The sequence below is a fragment of the Macaca mulatta genome, chromosome 10, assembly GCF_049350105.2.
Source record: "Macaca mulatta isolate MMU2019108-1 chromosome 10, T2T-MMU8v2.0, whole genome shotgun sequence".
NCBI lineage: Eukaryota > Metazoa > Chordata > Mammalia > Primates > Cercopithecidae > Macaca > Macaca mulatta.
Window position 1 is genome coordinate 69,928,668 of NC_133415.1, and position 19,522 is coordinate 69,948,189.

The 19,522-nt window shown below is 35.4% G+C and overlaps 1 protein-coding gene across 4 annotated transcripts in view; it reads right to left on the bottom strand.

Annotated features, from left to right (window-relative positions):
• Window positions 1-19,522, bottom strand: part of MACROD2 (mono-ADP ribosylhydrolase 2) — a 2,066,868-nt gene that overhangs the window by 1,963,432 nt on the left and 83,914 nt on the right. For all 4 annotated transcript variants that reach the window (XM_028828674.2, XM_015149520.3, XM_028828673.2 and 1 more), the window contains exon 3: window positions 16,840-16,947. In XM_028828674.2, coding sequence (XP_028684507.2) covers window positions 16,840-16,947 — 108 coding nt within the window. The remainder of the gene's footprint in view (window positions 1-16,839; window positions 16,948-19,522) is intronic.

Below are 19,522 nucleotides of genomic sequence, written 5' to 3' on the forward strand. Positions count from 1 at the left end.
TAGATTATATCTGTTTTTCTCATCATTTTATCTCTCATATTTAAAATAATATGTAGTAGGTACTTAATAAATATTTATTGAATGAACTGCAAAATACTATAGTCATTCCCAATAAAATCAGGAATAATCAAGAATGCCTTATGATAACTAATTTAATATTGTTGCCAATGCAATAAAAAGGGCAGAGAAGCAGTGTGCATACAAATGTATATGCCTAGAAAACCCAAGGGAACCAACTCAAAAGTTTTTATAATTCAGTAAGGTGGACAAATTATTAAATTGGTTATATTACCCAAAGTAATCAGAAAAAATAAATTTTAAAAAGACACCATTCATAATACCAAAAAAAGTTTAAACTTTCTAAGATAAAGCAACTGTGTGAGTCTCATATGAAGAAAACTATAAAGTTTTACGGACAAATATCGGGGGGATAAGATTAAATAAATCTAACAACCAGTCACGGTCCTAGATGGTAGACAATATGGTAAAGATGTCAAAACTCTTGAACTAACTTAAGTTGCCAATCAAAAATCCATGACTATTTTTGGGTTTTCTTTGTGGTGATGCTGTTTTTGTTTTGTGTCTTGATATGGAACCTGATACAATGATTCTAAAATGTATCTGTAGAACAAAAGGACTAGAATAGACAAGAAATGTTTGAAAAGGCAGACAAATGGCAGAGATTGGGGGAGCAGTTACTGCATCCAAAATGAAGTATATATGTGAAAATCACAATAATTTAAAAATTAATACTGCTACCTCACACCTTTCATAAGCCCAAATTCTAGATGGAGTTTAATGTAAGTCCAGAGAACTATCAAAAAATTAGAGGGGCCGGGCACGGTGGCTCACACCTGTAATCCCAGCACTTTGGGAGGCTGAGGTGGGCAGATCACCTGAGGTCAGGAGTTCGAGACCAGCCTGATCAACATGGAGAAACCCCATCGCTACTAAAAATACAAAATTAGCCAGGCATGTTGGCACACGTCTGTAATCCCAGCTACTCAGGAGGCTGAGGCAGGAGAATTGCTTGAACCCGGGAGGCGGAGGTTGCAGTGAGCCGAGATGGCGCCACTGTACTCCAGCCTGGGCAACAAGAGCGAAACTCCAACTCAAAAAAAAAGAAAGGAAAGTAAAGAAAATTAGAGGAAAATATAAGGGACTATCTAAACTTTAGGTTGGGAAAACCATCTTAAATTCAATACCAAAGAAAGAAACAAATAAGAAAAAGACTGAAGATTTTGGTAACATGAATATGTGTAAATGTCTGAAGATAAACTCATACTATAAACACATTTGAAAAGTAAATGTCAAACTCAAAGAAAATGCAGTATTACCAACAAACATGGCAAAGGTTTACTATTGTTAATACATAATAAGCTTTTCCCCAATTAAGAAAAGATAAATAACCAATAAGAAATCTGGGCAGCAATATGACCATAAAATTTTTTTAAAAATGCAAACAGCCAATAAACATAAAGAAGAAAAGCATTCAATATCACTAACAATGAAAGAAATTGGATCGTTAATAACTATCAAATTATTTTGTAATGATATAACCTAGCATTTACAAGAATTTCCACTTACATATCGCTCTTGGGAAAGCATATCATAACATTCTTGTAATGGATCTCAAAATCATTTAAATAAAAATATTATAGCCTTTCATCCAGTAATTCCTTCTGAGTAATATATTTTGAAGAAATAATCAGAGATACTTATAAAGATTTAGGTACAAAGACCATCATTATAGCTTTATTTGAGAAATTAGAAATAACCATTTAAAATCATGTTCTTAACATGTAAGGATACAGAAAATGACTGATCTATATAAGTGAGAAAAAAGCAAGTTACTATATAGCACATATAGTATTACTGCAAAATATACTATTTATAGCTCTCTCTATACATGCATTTTAAAGATTATAAGGATGTAAAACAAGTATTAATAGTGGTTATCTCTGGATAGTAAAATTTGACACATTTTACTGCTTTATACTAGTCTATATTTTCTATCAATAAACATGCATCAATGTTATACCTGGAAAAAAATTAGATTATTAATACTATAAGATATTAGATGAATATTATGTATTAATAAGGCATATCTATGATACAAAAGCAAACTATTAATATCAACCTATTTTGAATGTGGCTTTAAGATTATATTGCAGGATTTTAAAATATCTATGTTCAACAAAAGGACAGGCTTTATGGAATATTTCACATATGGAAACAGACTTTAGGAGACATTTTTCCAAAATTACCTTTTATTCCAAATGCAGGTTTGAGAATATCATTCCAAAAACTTTTTTCCCTTTGTCTTCCCATATGATGGTTAATAGTAATAGTAATAATAACAGTAGTAGTACTTTTATAATACAATGGTTTATTTTTTCCTAAGTGTTGCCATCTATGGGAGAAAAATCAATACATTTATATTTTCATGAACTCAATAGGAACTACATAAAACAACCCCATCTTCTTATCCTTGGCCATATGACAATAACATTTACATTTTTTATTTCTTCACTTACAAAGGCTGGCTTAACGTGGATTGTTAGCTGCAAACTGCTATCAAATTTGATTTATCATGGTATCTCTTACAAATTAATGAAAATATTACCAGTTGACCTAATTTATGCACTATTTTTAAAAACACAGAAAATAAGTGTTGACAAGGATATAGAGTAATAAGAAGTCTCATACACTGCTACTGGAAGTATAAAGTGAAAACCATACAACAGTGTCTACTAAACCACACAACAGTGTCTACTAAGGTTAAATATGCATATATCCTATGATTTTATAGTTAATATCCCAGATACAGACCCAACACAAATATATAGATATGTATTTACAAAAATAGCACACAAAAATGTGTTACCATGTTCACTGCAGTAGTAAAACACCCAGACTAGAAACTACTTAAAAGCTCATCAACAGTAGATAGGATATATAAGTTGTGACATATTTATACAATGAAATATTACATAACAATGATAACAAATGATCTACATCTATAACCAACGGTATGTATCAATGTTGCAAGCATAATGGTGAACAAAAACAGCCAAACACTAAAGAATATATATAGGTCAATTTACCTAAAATACAAAAACAGGCAAAAGTAATCCACATTACTAGAAGTCAAGATAGTAAATACACTTCACTATATTCATTACCAGGGATGCCAAGAGGGTTTCTGGGGTACTGGTAACATTCTGCTGTTTTTTTTTTTTTTTGAGATGGAGTGTCACTCTGTCACCCAGGCTGGAGTGCACTGGCATGATCTTGACTCACCGCAACCTGCGCCTCCTGGGTTCAAGTGATTCTCCTGCCTCAGCCTTCTGAGTAGCTGGGATTACAGGCACGCGCCACCATGCCTGGCTAATTTTTGTATTTTTAGTAGAGATGGGGTTTCACCATGTTGGTCAGGCTGGTCTTGAACTCCTGACCTTGTGATCCGCCTGCCTCAGAGTGTTGAGATTACAGGCGTGAGCACCTGGCCACATTCTGCTTTTTTATCTGGATGCTGTTACACAGGTGTGACAGTTTGTCAAAATTTATTAAGCTATATATTTCTGTGTGTGTGTTTGGATCTATGACTGCTCAACAAAAAGTTAAGAGAAAAAATATATAATACAAAAACTTTGTGAAAAGTCAAAAAACTTTGATGCTTTGCTAGTAGAGATGAAATTTCAAATTGAATCAAGTAGTTGCTGTAAATTCTGTCCTAAAATATTTCAGAGAGTAAATTAACCTTATTTCCCCAATAACTTAAATTCTAACTTCAAATATGCCTTATTTCATTTCAGTTTTACAGAACAAATACATAAAAATAACATTTATTTTAAGCAAGTAGAGGTGAGTAAAACATTTCTAATAAGTACAATTTCTTTCCTCCTGTGCAGTCCTAATATGTTATTTACCTATCTAAAAATTCATATATTCTACATCAATTATTCTTAATCAAATTATGCTCAGCTATTAAATGGTTATCTATATAATTTTATGACATCATCTCAATTTTTGACACAAGTATGACATTCACAAGTAATATAGTAAAAACACATTGTTAATGTACACTAAAACCATTCCTTTCCTTGGTCAATGGTTCATACAAATTACAAGAATGTCAAGAAACTTGACTTTTATTATAAAACTTCAGAATTGAACAACTTTTCCTAAATGTAATTCAAGTAAATACTGTCACAGCTAAAGTTGAAGGACACAGAATAAACCCTGTTAGTTGGCCTTACATATATCTTTGCACAGGACTTGAAAAACACCCATAATTACCTTGTAACATTCATATAAAAATTTTTTCCAATATTAAAACTAAGCAGTATAATTCTGCTACCATTTACTGATGTGTCCATACATAAGGCACTGTGTGAAGTACTTTGTATCTCTTTAGATGGCCATCATTTCTTTAGATTTTCACAACAGCCCTGTGAAATAGGCCCTACCACAGGTTGAACATCCCTAGTCCAAAAATCCAATATCTGCAATGCTCTAATATCCAAAAGCTTTTAAGTGCCAATATGACACCACGAGTGGAAAATTCAACACCTGACATCTTTGCTTTCTGACAGTTTAACATACACAGACTTTGTTTACTGTACAAAACTATTCTAAAATATTGTATAAAAAATACCTTCAGGCTACGTGTATAAGGTGTATATGAACACAAATTAATTTCATGTTTAGACTTGGGTCTCATCCCCAAGATTTCTCATTATGTATATGCAAATATTCCAAAATCCAAACAAAAATCTGAAACACTTCTAGCATTTTGGATAAGAAATATTCAACCTATATTATCTCCATTTTGCTGATGAGAAAACTGAGATTCAGAAAGGTTAAATAAGTTGTCAGAGTTACTTGGCCAGGAAGTTGAATAGGCATACTTAAAATAATGATTGATCTGACTCCAAGTCCTCTATAATTAATCACAATGTAAAATATGTCTCTCCTTGTAGTATGGGGTAGGAAGAGCTAAAATAAACAAATCAACTTTCTTCACTTTCCATTTTTAAAAATTACTTTTCTGACAAACTGAATTAATTTTTGGCTACAACCAACCGATTACAGTCAGAAAGTTATCATCACTTTTTCATAACACAGCCTACAGTCTATACTCTCCAAAATATTTTTCTGTGATTGTGGCACAGAACAAGTAAAATTGTCTCTAATGACATACTGAACCATAAATCAGACGGATGTATTTACCCCCAAGCTCTAGCAAAGACTAAAGCTCTTTGACCAATGGGTTTGGTATAAGATTATACAAGGACCTAGTCACTGTAAACAGATAATCCTACATGCAGCTGCATTAAGATGGCGGGCCTGTTTGATGAACCCTTAAATTACAGTAAATACCTACTACCCATAATATTAGTAGTGCTTTGGGAAATAAAGGAAATATTGGGCTGTTCTAAGTGTGGGATGAAGCCTGCAGTGAAGACAGAGAAGACAATAATGGCAAGAAATAAGGAGGCAACTGTGGCCATCAGAAATTTACTAGAACCATATTACAGAGAAAGAAGTGATCATGAAAATGTAAGTGTCCTCAAAACAAATCCTCAGAAATCTAGGAAAGGCACTAAACTTCCCATGGGCAAAGTTTGTGTGTAAATGTCAAGGAAGGAGAAAGACAAGAGGCCAAAGATTAGTAGATGCATCTGTTATCCTCTCTCAAAACACAATTTAGGACATGCAATGTTAAGATAAGGGACCAAGTATGTTCTTAGCTCTATGGCTCAAACAACAAGGTAAGGAACTAATAAAATCCCTGACCATATGGCATATATGCAAAGAGTGTTTTTAAAAGTAGCCAGCTGCAGTGGCTCACACCTGCAATCCTTTTTGGAGGCCAAGACGGGCGGATCACTTGAGGTCAGGAGTTTGAGACCAGTGTGGCCAACATGGCAAAACACCATCTCTACTAAAAATACAAAAAAGTTAGCCAGGTGTGGTACCACCCGCCTGTAAGCCCAGCTACTCAGGAAGCAGAGGCATGAGAATCACTTGAACTGGGGAGGAGAATGTTGTGGTGAGCAGAGATTGTGCCACTGCACTCCAGCCTGGGTGACAGAGCAAGACTCTGCCTCAAGCAAACAAACAAAAAAAAAGTAAGCTAACTTATATATAGGGCCTGAAAATTAATTCTCACTCAAAATTACAATTTATTCATCACAGGAATGAGATTAAAACAAATAATTTACTAACTCTCTTTGCATCCACAAAGAGTACTTGATACATACTTTATACACAATGAACTGTACCTATTTGCTTCCAGGTCTATCCCTTCTATTAGACAGAATCCATCTGTACATGGAGAAAAAAATAATCCACTCTCAGTCCAAAAGTATGCCAATATAATTTGGTAGGACCCACAGACATTTTTAACTTTAATTCATCCTTTTATTTGTACCTATCTAGACCTGATTGTAAATACGTTCTCTCCTACATACTAGTAAATTAAACACTTTGAAAAAATTTGAAGAGGAGTGATCTTATTGTTTACTATTCCTGCACAGTGAGCAAGGTAACATTTTTCTTTTGCATTTAAAATATTTGGATATAATCCTTCCAAAGTTACAATGAACTGTCAAAGGGAGGTCAACTACACTTCAGTAGGCCACGTTTCCAGACCTGCTCAGACTGCCAGATAGCACTTCACTAACTGACCTATAGTCAATTCAAACAAGATGTGGTTGTTAAATTCCTAGAGAAGGACTAAAAGATGAGGTATTATTTAATAGAGATGATAATTACCACATAGTTTTAATAAAAACTCCTGATATCACATATTGGTTGATAGTGTTCCAAGGGCCAAAAGGTCAACTAAGGAATTATCTATATTTAATACAGATAGATGGCTTAGGATAGTATCATAGTTTCTGTGTGAAAGAATTCAATAGGAAAGATGCTAGGAACACAAGCTCTGGATCTACTTACTGGCTGTATAACCAGAGGTGAATCACTTAACCTCTCCGTGGCGATGATTCTTCATCTGTTAAATTTGCCTCTTAGGTTAACATAACAGTTTAGCACATTTAGCTCTCAACACCTCTTACCACTCATATTAATAAAATCAATATGCCAACTTAATCTATGTGTTTACTCCCAGTCTCTCACTTGAGTCCCACATTTCCTATCCTCTACAGCTGCGTTTCTCGCACTAGTATCTGAAGATCTTGGGGATCTTCAAGTTTCCCATAATTTTTTTTTTAATTTTGTAATTTCATTTTGGTAAAAATTTGATAAATCCCTTATAAGCAAATGTATCCAAATCATTTCAGTGGCCTTCATAAGTGAACTGATATTAGATTATGTGCTATGCTAGCAGAAGTGTATGAAGCTATGGAACCCATAGTCCTGACACTCGATTGGAAGGCTGAATGAGGGGAATCCAGGCTTCCAGTAGGAGATGAAACATCATCTGGCATGCTGAAAGACTGAGGCTGGAACTGCTAGGAAGAGAAATTCTTTAGAGAAGTAATATTTTAGATAGAGGCAGCAGCTTGTGCAAAGCCCAAGAGGAAAAGGGGGAAAGAGAAAGTGGGTGGGAGGGAGAAAGGAGAAAAACGGTGGGGGACAGAAAAAAAAATGCAGGTCAGTGGCAAGAGATTGGTGGACTGGAGACTGGCATGGCAGGGATATTGAGGCAAGTCTTGTTCGACATGCTGAGTTTGCCCTTAATCTTACGGGCCATGGGGAGCAACTAAAGGTGGCTGTACAGAGAAGTAATGTAAGAAAGATCATTTTGTCTGCATCTGGAGAGTAGGTGAGGTTGCAAGTAAAGCATTCAGGAGTCTATTGCAATAGTCTAGGTAAGAAATAATGTGATTTAAATGAAGGTTATGGCTGTATAGCTAAGGAGAGGAGACTACCAAATGTGTCATTGAAGCTAAAGGAAAATTAACATTCAAGGATGAAGTAGTCAACAGTATTGTATACTATAGAGAGATTCAGGAAAATAAGGGACCAAAAAAGGGCCCATTACTTCAAGAAAAAGAGGTTATAGTGACATTGGTGGGAACAGTTTTAGTGAAAACAGTTTAGCAGAAGCCAGATTAGCAGTGTCTTGATATGTCATCTGTACAAATTGAGAATTCAAGAAAGCTGTTGAAAGAACAAATACACTTTGATTCTATTTGTCTCCTCTAATCCAGTCACACTAGACTTAAGCTCTTTGAGGTTACTCCAAATCAAACTGCATTCAAACCATAATCATCCAAGAATCATCCCACCATTAAAGAGGGCAGAGTCAGAAGAAGCAACAGCTACAATTATGAGCTAGGAGGGGAAAAATCAGACTTACTTCAGTGATGTACTTATTACAAAGTTAAAGAGTTTCATTTCTGCTTCCAGTCTCCCCCTCAAACGTAATCCTTCCCCAATTTATCCTTCACACTGCAGTCAAAGGGATCTCTCTAACACATACCCTCCCTAAAAATTTCTTCAAAAACTCCCCATCTTCTAAAAGATAAAAAATAATAATAATAATAATAAAAACTCAGCCCTGAAAGTGACATACAAAGCACTTCATGATCTGGCCTCTGCCTGTATTTGTTCCAAGCACACTCAGCCACATGTGGTTTCCTAAATGCAAAATACACTCACCTGCTTTCTTGAGTTGTTTGCTTTTCTGTATTTGCCCATGGCACCTTGGACGTGGCTCTAATAAACACTTTATCATGCTTTATAGCAATTGTTTACTTACTTGTCTTTACCTCCACTGTTCAACCTAGTTCTTAACTCATAATAAGCACTCAATACATTTTCCTGGAGGTTTTGGGGGGTTTGTTTGTTTTTGGGGTTTTTTGTCAAATGAATGTTTCTTACTCCTCTATGTAGGCAGCATTTGAAAATCTGTTTGTTTAACCCTAAAGAGCTAAGAATATGTACCAAAATGTTTTCAAGCATCCCCATGAGGTAACTGATTTAAAAGCGTGACTCTTACCCGTAGTAAATACTGAATTTTTTTCTACAAAAATACTGTTTTGTGAGGCAGAATCTGAATGTCACATACAGACAATCTAGTTCTGAAAACACCTCTTTTTTGTACAGACACTTGTACTTTATTAAAAACAGAATCAAAGCAAAGGCCAGGCGAGGTGGCTCACACCTATAATCCCAGTACTTTGGGAGGTCTAGATAGGAGAATCGCTTGAAGCTAGGAGTTCAAGACCACCCTAGGAAACACAGCAGGACTCTGTCTCTACAAAAAAAAAAAAAAGAAAAAGAAAAATTAATTAGCCAGGCATGGTGGCACGTGCTTGTAGTCCTAGCACTTGGGAGGCTGAGGCAGGAAGATCGCTGAGCTCAGAAGCTCAAGCCTGCATTGAGCTATGATTATGCCACTGCATTCCAGCCTGAGTGACAGAGTGAGACTCCTGTCTTTAAAAAATAAGGTAAAAGAGAGTCAAACGTAAAAGACATACAGATAAGTGTCAATTATACATTAGTAACTAGACAAATCCATATAAAAATACGTGGAATTTTGAAACCTGCTCACGAAGAAAGCAGCTGCTCTAGCTTGAGCACCAGTGCTTTTCAGGGGAAAACTGGCTCTGCATAGTGGAAAATCTGAATGCTAATAAACACAGAAGATATCCTACATTTCCTCTACTAACCTGAGTTCTCTCAGAAAAGACAGCAGTATTATGAAATCCATTCAGTAGCCATACAAAAATAAATACCATAGCTAAAATATACCAAGTACATATTTTGTGCGAGAACTGTGCTATGTATTTTTCACACATTACTTACAACATCTGTCTGATCTTAATTACTAGTATTATCCCTATTTATAGATTCAAAAAGTGAGGATTAAAGGGTTGAATAATTTGCCCAATCAAGCTGATGTCAGCAGGGTAATTTATAATTAGTACTATGAGCATAACACCAACAAGCTTTTCAAGAGTCTAGAAAAAGATAATTTAGGTTTCCAAAATATGAAAAGTACAAAATCAAAATTAATGTTTACCTAAATATCTATAAAACATGCCACTATATTAACTAACTATCATCCAACCCTTAAGTATGGACTGTGTTGGATGTGGACTGTAGTATATTTCAGTATATATCAATATGATTTAGGGTGGGGCCTTAAAAAATAAAAATGCCCAAACTTCAAAAATATCACTGAGACCCATTACAAAACGGCACAAGATATGAACTGATATACAGGTGGCAAATAAGCATATGGACAGGTGTTTGACATCATTAACCTTTAGGGAAACACAATTAAAACCATGATGATGCTGATTCAAAGAGCAGAGAAAAAAATTTAAAAATAAAAAATAAATATTAAAAACATGATTAGCTATTAATACATACCTATTACAACAGCTAAAATAAGAAATAATTACACCATCAAATGCTGGCAAGGATGTAGAAAAACTGAACCTCTCACACATTGCTGGTAAGAATGTAAAATTGTACAGCTACTACGAAAAACAGTTTAGCAGTTTCTTATAAAACTAAACATGCACTTACATGTAACCTAGTAATCACATTCTTGGATGTCTATCCCAGAGAAACAAAAATGTATGGTCATATAAAAACATGTACATAAATGTTCATAAAAACTTTATTGGTAACAGCAAAATACTGAAAAGATTCCAAATGTCCCTCAATGGGTGAATGGTTGAATAAACTCTGGTACATCTATGCAATGAACTACTACTCAACAATAAAAAGGAATGCACAATTATTGAATTGATAAATATATAAATTCATTAATTCATTAATACAATCTGAATGGCCCTCAGGGCATTATGTTTAGTGAAAAAAGGCAACCTTAAAAGATTACATGCTGTATAATTCCATTTATATGACTTTATTATTATTATTATTATTATTATTATTTTGATTGACCAATCATTGTATATGTTTATGGGGTACAATGTGATGTTTTGATATATGTATACACAATGTGGATGATTAAGCCAAACTAATTAACACATCCATCACCTCACTTATCTATCATTTTTTATGGTGAGATATTTGAAATTTACTTCCTTAGTTATTTTGAAATATATAATACATTATTATTTATTACAGATACCCTGCTATGAGATAAATCTCAAAACCTATTCCTCCTGTGTATCTAAAACTTTGTAACTTTTGAGAAACTCCCCACTCCCTTCCTCCAATCCCCCTCCAGCCTCTGGTAACCATCCTCTCTACTGTAAGTGCAATTTCTGTGGCAATGAAAGCAAAACAGACAAATGGGACAGCCTCAAACTAAAAAGCTTCTGCACAGCAAAGGAAACAATTAACAAAGTGAAGAAACAACCACAAAATGGGAGAAAATATTTGCAAAGAATACTTCTGAAAAAGAGTTAATAGCCAAAATATATAAAGAACTTAAAGAACTCAACAGTAAGAAAACAACCCCATTAAAAATCATGCAAAGGACCTGAACAGACATTTCTCAGAAGACATGCAAATGACCAACAAGTACATGAAAAAAATGCTCAGCACCACTAATCATTAGGGAGGCACAAATGGAAACCACAATGAGATATCATTTCACACCTGTTGGAATGGCTTTTGTCATGCTGAAACAGAACAAGTGTTGGTGAGGATGCAGAGAAAAGAGAACTCCTGCACACTGTTGGGAACGTACGTTAACAGAGGAAAACACCATGGAGGTTCCTCAACAAGCCAAAAATAAAACTGCCATATGATCCATTGATTCTACTTCTAGGTATCCAAAGCAACTGAAATCAGTATGACAAAGGGTATCAGTAGTGGCATGTTCACTGCAGCATTATTGATTACGTCTTTTTAGAATTATATTCCATCCTAAAAACGATAAAACGGTAGAGATGGAAAACAGGGAGGGAGGCAGATGGGTGGATATAAACACAAAGGTGGCAGCAAGAGGGGGTTCTTTATTTTTTTTTGAGATGGAGTCTTGCTCTGTTGCCCAGGCTAGAGTGCAATGGTGCAATCTCAGCTCATTGCAACCTCCACCTCCTGGGTTCAAGCAATTCTCCTGCCTCAGCCTCCAGATTAGCTGGGATTACAGGCACCTGCCACTGCACCCAGCTAATTTTTGTATTTTTAAAAGAGTCGGGGTTTCATCATCTTGGCCAGGCTGGTCTTGAACTCCTGACCTCATGATCCACCCACCTCGACCTCCCAAAGTACTGGGATTACAGGCGTGAGCCACCACACCCGGACAGCATGAGGGAGTTCTTTTATGATAATGGAATAGTTCTGTATCTAGATTGTGGTGGTGGTCGCATGACTCTATGCATTAAATAAAACTACAAAGAACTACACACACATATACACACATTCACATGAATGCAAGTTTAAAAATGGTTAAAACTGAATAAAGTCTGTAGTCTAGATAACAGTAATGTAACAGTATCAATTTTTGGTTTTGACATTGGGTAAACACGGACATAAAAATGGCAACAACACACACTGGGGACTACTAAGGTAGAAGGAAAAGAAGGGGCAAGGGTTGAAAAAGTAACTATTGGGTACTACGCTCATTACCTGGGTGACAAGATCAATCATACTCCAAACTTCAGCATGTGAATATACCATGTAATGAGTGTACAAGTACTCCCTGAATCTAAAATAAATTATTTTTTTAAATCTGCTTTTGATGTTGTACTATAGCTATATACAAAGCCACCACTGAGAGAAGTTTACACAGGGTTCATAGGACTCTGCTATTTTTGTCTTTTCTATCGTTATTTCAAAATAAAAAGTTTAAATAAAAAATGGCCTTGGTTATGATAACCTGAATTTTGAACCCAGGTCTGCCTAACTCTAAACTTGTGCTACCGCCCTGTGTACTATAATGCTTGCAAAATCTGTTTTATTAAAACATACTAAACATGCATAATTTCCTAGAGAGAAGAATATAATACACAAGAAGTCCATCCTGGGTCATATTTAAAGAGGTTAAGGCAGTTCAAAACACACATTATTAGAAAGAAGTTTAAAATATGAAATCATTTCATTCATAGCAACTAAGACCAGGTGTTCCAATGTACTAATATGGTCATGAAAAGAGCACTTCAGAAGTCTAACAGGAGGTGACGGGGTTGCTTTGGCATAGTGACTAGGGGTACTGTTTTTCACTCCCCTTCCAGTAGAGGCAGTTCTATAGTTTCCTGCCATGTTGCCTTGTTCACTTGAAAAGTTAACAGCTGTTCCACTCCTTCCACACTAGGCAAACAAACTGCACAGTAGAAAGCTGTAAATAGAGCCATTACAGTGTATATTCACTTGGCATCCCTTTTTCATCTACCTGGGATCTTCCTGATGAGACTATTCTTGTGAGACGCAAAACATGGCCAAATTACAATCATCACAGCCAGAGAGGTGAGTTAAAATTACCAAATCATTTTGGGAGTAAGCAAAAGTTGCTGCCTGTCTTCATATAAATTCATCATACCCTTATATATTATGCAGCAGCTATGAAAAGTTATACATTTAGGAAAGAGCAAGATAATATTTAAAAGAACAAAATAGTGATGACGTAGTTAATGATGTTCTTCTGTTTTGCACCATTTTATTTTATTTCGATAATTACTCCCAAAATATTTTTATTAATTGATCAGATAAAACAAAAAACAGAGCCAATTGGTTCACTGTGTCAAGTTTCCAAGGCTGAATGTCCCATTAGTCAGAGATCTACAAATTCAATTCCATATATTAAATAATTCAATTTAACAAATACACAGTATTAAATATGTTTAAGAAGGAGATGACATTGCTTTAGGAGTTGACACAAAAAGAGAAAAATGGTACTAATGTGTGCCTTCCATGGGAAGATAGCAAAACCAAGAAAAGACCATTATTACTCTTATTAAGTGTGTGCTAACATGGCAAAATCAATGTTATCTTAACAACAAGAAGGAGAAAACCTGTGAGAGTGATCTTCAAGTATTTAAAAAGGAAATAGATATGATCAATTGTACTTCCTCAGGACAGAACTAGGAGTAATGGTTAGAAATTACAAGAACATACAGGAAGGCTGACAGTGTATTTATATACATATGTACATATATACATACATTTTTTAAAATTTAAAAGATATGTGTGTATAAATATATATTTTTATGTGTCTATATATATTGATGTATATGCCCTAAATTCTATAAATAAATGAGCTTTAACTTTTTTTTTTTTTTTTGAGATGGAGTCTCACTCTGTCACCAGGCTGGAGTGCAGTGGCATGATCTCGACTCACTGCAACCTCTGCCTCCCGGGTTCAAGCAATTCTCCTGCCTCAGCCTCCCGAGTAGCTGGGACTTACAGGCATACACCACCAAGCCAGGCTCATTTTTGAATTTTTGGTAGAGATGGGGTTTCATCATGTTGCCAGGATGGTCTTGATTTCTTGACCTCATGATCCACCTGCCTTGGCCTCCCAAAATACTGGGATTACAGGCGTGAGCCACTGTACCCGGCAGAGCTTTAATTTTTAAAAATTTAAAAGATCATGTGTATATAGATACATATGTGTGTATATATAAAAGATCATATGTGTGTGTGTATATACATAAAAGATATATATACATATATACATATATCTTTTATGTATATATACACATATATATATTTTATATATACACACATAGATGTATATATAAAGATATATATACATATATATCTTTTATGTATATATACACACACATGATCTTTTATATATATATACACACATGATCTTTTAAATGTTTTAAAATTAAAGTTCATATATTTATAGAATTTAGGGCATATACATTAAATTACTATCTATAGTGATATCTTATTAAAACTACTGGAGAGGACTTCCTGAGACCCTTTCTAAGGGCCTGTCTTCCCCCAGAGGCCCCACGGGACAGAGAAAGCATCTTGATACCCAGGGCCACAAATGAACAATCCACAGATACTACATATAAGGGAGACCTGTATCCTATGAGGTAACCTGAGGATGAAAGAGTGAGTCATATTGGGTGGCGATTAAATGACCCAGCCTCCTCTCTCAAGAAGACTTTACATTTTAGACAGGCAGCAGAAGCAGCAAAGGAGAAAGGAAGTGCAGAAGCATCAGAAGAAAAGGAGAAAACTGAGCCTTGATTACGGCAAAGCAGCTATGGTACAAAGCAACTGACATCCAATCCCTTTTTTTTTTTTTTTTTTTTTGAGACAGGGTCTCAATCTGTCACCCAAGCTGGAGTGCAGTGGTATGATCTCAGCTCACTGCAACCTCCACCTCCCAGGTTCAAGCGATTCTCCTGCCTCAGCTTCCCGAGTAGCTGGGACTACAGGCGCTCGCCATCATACCTGGCTAATTTTTGTATTTTTTGGTAGAGATGGGATTCACCATGTTGGCCAGGCTGGTCTTGAATTCCTGACTTCAAGTGATCTACCCACTTCGACCTCCCCAAGTGCTGGGATTACAGGCATGAGTCACCGTGCCCCGCTGTAACTGATACCCAATTCTAAGGGAACAACAAGCAGACCAGTATTCTGAACTTTCTGCTCAATTGCCAGAGCTGTACAATATCCTTGAACAATGTTTCAGTTCTCCATTAGACCCTTCTGTTTGCCTGCCAATGCATTTTCCTACTATCCTGTGTGAATTTATTATCACCACAGGGAACCTGGAGATAACACTGAACTTCACCTGAACTCTGTACTCTTGGAAAGAGTCACAGTCAAGAAATTACCCCTATCCTTTTGTGTTCTGGGAACAGGCTTACTAGATAAAACTAACAGATGACCATCTTGCAGCCAAATGACAAGGCCAGAAACGGACTTTCCAAATTCCCATTCTCTGTCTCACACATGATTAGCCAAACTCTTTGTCCCCATTTGCCATTCTGGTTGGTCAATGCCCACCAACGACCCGACCAAACTTTAGTCAGGCTCCTCTCCTTCCTTGAAACCCCTGAACTTTGGTCCACCCTGAAGCAATGGAAGGTGAGCCACCCCTCCTTAACGGCCATTCCCCAGAACCAGCTGACCTCAGGGAAAAACATCCCCGATAACACAATATTCTGCCTCCCGCTATTGGAATCATCCTCTTCCTTTTATTGTAATAGTCTATTTAGATAAAGCCTCTCCTTACCTAAGTCCAGATTTGTTTTTAATTGACACTTGCAACCTTCAAACAGCCTAACTTTACAAAACATAAATTAAAACCATTAAATATCCTCTCATTTACAATATTTTTATAGAATCACAGCTATTACATCTTTTTTGATATATAGCCACATAATAAAATATAACATCTGTTAAATTTTTCCCAATGTTGAAATAGGAAAATTAACTAGACAATTAATTATTAAAAATAATTAAAATATGCTGGTTAAAATTAAGCATTTCATGATGAAAATGAAAAGCGGAACCCAAACAACTTAAGTTTTGAAATCACTGAAATAATTTCTTTATATTTTCACTTTTGTCTTACACAGTTCAATCATTGCCTGACAACCTATTCAAAAGAAGAAAAAAAGCTTGATGAGCTTGTATTTATGTTGGCCAACTATTAATTCAAGCTATGAAAGTAACAATAATATATATACTTGCTAAAGTTCTTTCTGAAGAACTTTCTGCAACAATCTGTCACTTTTCCAGTGGTCCAGTATCCTAATCTCAACCTAGCACCTTTCACCGTAGATGCACATTAATTGCAGAACATACAAAAACACAGATCTCCAATGTGTTTAATCAAGAAGAGAAACAGAATAGACATTTATACTTCAGAAAGCATTTTTTTCTAAAATACTTACATTCTTAATTATAAAAAATATTTTGAAATAATACTTATATAACAAACACATCACAGAAAAATCACCTACTCACCAGCATTGACTATAGCATCTACCTCTAGCAATGTGATGTCGCCTCTATAGAGAGAAACTTTTTCAGTCAAACTTTTCTTCACCTGGGATGTTTCCTGAGTATTTTCTTCTGTAATAGAAAATGGATATATATCAATAATAATATTATTAATTAATTTAATCAAGATGATTTTTTACTCAAGACTACTACAAGACCCAATATGTGTCATGCTCTACTACAAAAAACAAGTGGAAATAAGAGCGTAAGTACGAGGGGTGTGGATTATTCTCTATTTTGTAATTCTCACAACAAACACACTATCACATACAAAATGGACATACAATAAAATTTTAGTATGTTATATTGGTCAACAAGAAATTCAATACTTATGGGTAATTTTAGTAAAATATCCATTCTAAAATAAAATTACATACCATTACATTCACAAGGAGGTAAGGAAAAGATGTTTCAATCTTTAATGTTAGGTAAGAAGAACTTACCTAAAAGGCATCCTTGATAAGAATATATATATATATATATTTGAGCAAAAAAAATTTAGGTTCAGCTCTTTGCTACTTCTTTTTTTTTTTTTTTTTTTTTTGGCGAGGGAATCTCACTCTATTACCCAGGCTAGAGTGCTACAGTGGTGTGATCTCGGCTCACTGCAACTCCTGTCTCCCGGGTTCAATAGATTCTCCTGCCTCAGCCCCGCCCACCTCTCCCCCACTACCCAAGTAGCTGGAATTACAGGCATAAGCCACCATGCCATGCCCATCTAATTTTTGTATTTTTAGTAGAGACGAGGTTTCGCAATGTTGGCCAGGCTGGTTTTGAACTTCCAACCTCAAGTGATCTGCCCACCTCGGCCTCCCAAAGTGCTGGTATTAAAGGCATGAGCCACCATGTCTGGCCAGCTCTTTGGTACTTCTAAGTAACAAACTATTACTCCGGATAGGATATTTCAAGGAGAATATTTGAATTTGTTAAACTGCTCCTTTCTTATCAAATTGTATTTTACCTTTTGCTCTAGAGGGCGCTACTAGATTTTAAAAAGAAAGCTTTACCCCAACACACAAGAGCCAGCAAGCAGGTATATTTAAAACAAGCCAAAAACATTACATTCTGAAATCTGATTTTTTTTAAATGATTTAGAGCAAGACTATAAACTTGAATTTCCATTTATTTTTAACAAATAGTAATAAGATAAATTAAACCTAGTAAACAAAGCTGTGCAAAATAAATGTTTTAAAATATTTTAAATTGCTATTCATAAAAAGGTTTTTAATATACTTATAGGAAAGCTGATCTGTATTTTTTAATTTATTTATATTAAAGTATGATATGTGTAAATCTTTCATGCAAGGAGATACTGCTATTCACTCACTGAGATACTCTGATTTTTAAAAGTATTTATGATATGTGTAAATTTTTAATGCGAGGAGATACTGCTATTCACTCATTGAGATACTCTCATAAGCATGCAATTTTGAGACATCTGGGGGATTAGAGGTGATAGGTTATGAGTCACCTAAATTGTCTTTGGACCACAATAGTCCCCCCACCAAAAAGAAAATTTGGCCAAGACTAGAAAATAACCTGTGACCATAAAAATGATCCTTTCTCTGTCTATAAAGCATTCCCTTCTTAGCAACCACTTCTCTCCCAGAAGTATTCTAATCAAAATACTCAACTGGTTGTAGTAATAATGAGAAGGAGAATAATGTGGGCAACTTGTATGTTAATGAAGTAGAGAAAAACTTTATGAAACCTCAAAATATAAAATACTTATACTTGAGTTGACCTCTCAGGGACTCCTACAGTACTATTTATCTCTGCCAGATAGTGGGTCAGAGCAGACTTTACTACCAGACTGACTCTGTTAAAATCCTAATTCTGCCAATAAACAGCTGGGTGAGTTTGAATAAGTTATTTCCTCCATGCATCAGTTTGTAAACTACTGGCTCCTTCACAGTTAACATGAGTTCATGACACTTAAAATGTTTGCCTCATAGTAAGTGATCAACAAACACAATCTTTTTTTTTTTTTTTTTTTTTTTGAGACGGAGTTTCGTTCTTGTTGCCCAGGCTGGAGTGCAATGGCGTGGTCTCAGTTCACTGCAACCTCCATCTCCCAGGTTCAAGCGATTCTCGTGCCTCAGCCTCCCAAGTAACTGGGATTAGAGGCACCCGCCACCACGTCCAGCTCTTTTTAGCAGAGATGGGGTTTCACCATGTTGGCCAGGCTGGTCTTGAACTCCTGACTTCAGTTGATCCACCCACCTCAGCCTCCCAAAGTGCTGGGATTACAGGCGCGAGCCACCGCGCCTGGCCAACACTACCTTTTTTTTTTTTTTTTTTTTTAACAAAGGTGACAAATATTATTTCAGCATCCATGGACCACAATAGTAAGATATTTTTTCAAAATATTTTATTTTAAATAAAATATCAATCTATTTATTATTCCTTATCAGTGAAAGAGACTATATTTTGTTTGTGCTCTTATCAAATTGTCAACACCTGACCCAATGACAAAGACTCTGAGCCACAAGTCCTTCAGTTCCACATCCAACTAGTTTCTATTGTGATTAACTAAATTATAAACTCTTGATTCTCCATTAATGATTATTAAATGACAATAAACATTTGGTGGCTTTGTCAGAGAAAAATGCATATTTAGACTATTGTGAACCTAGAAATTATAAAG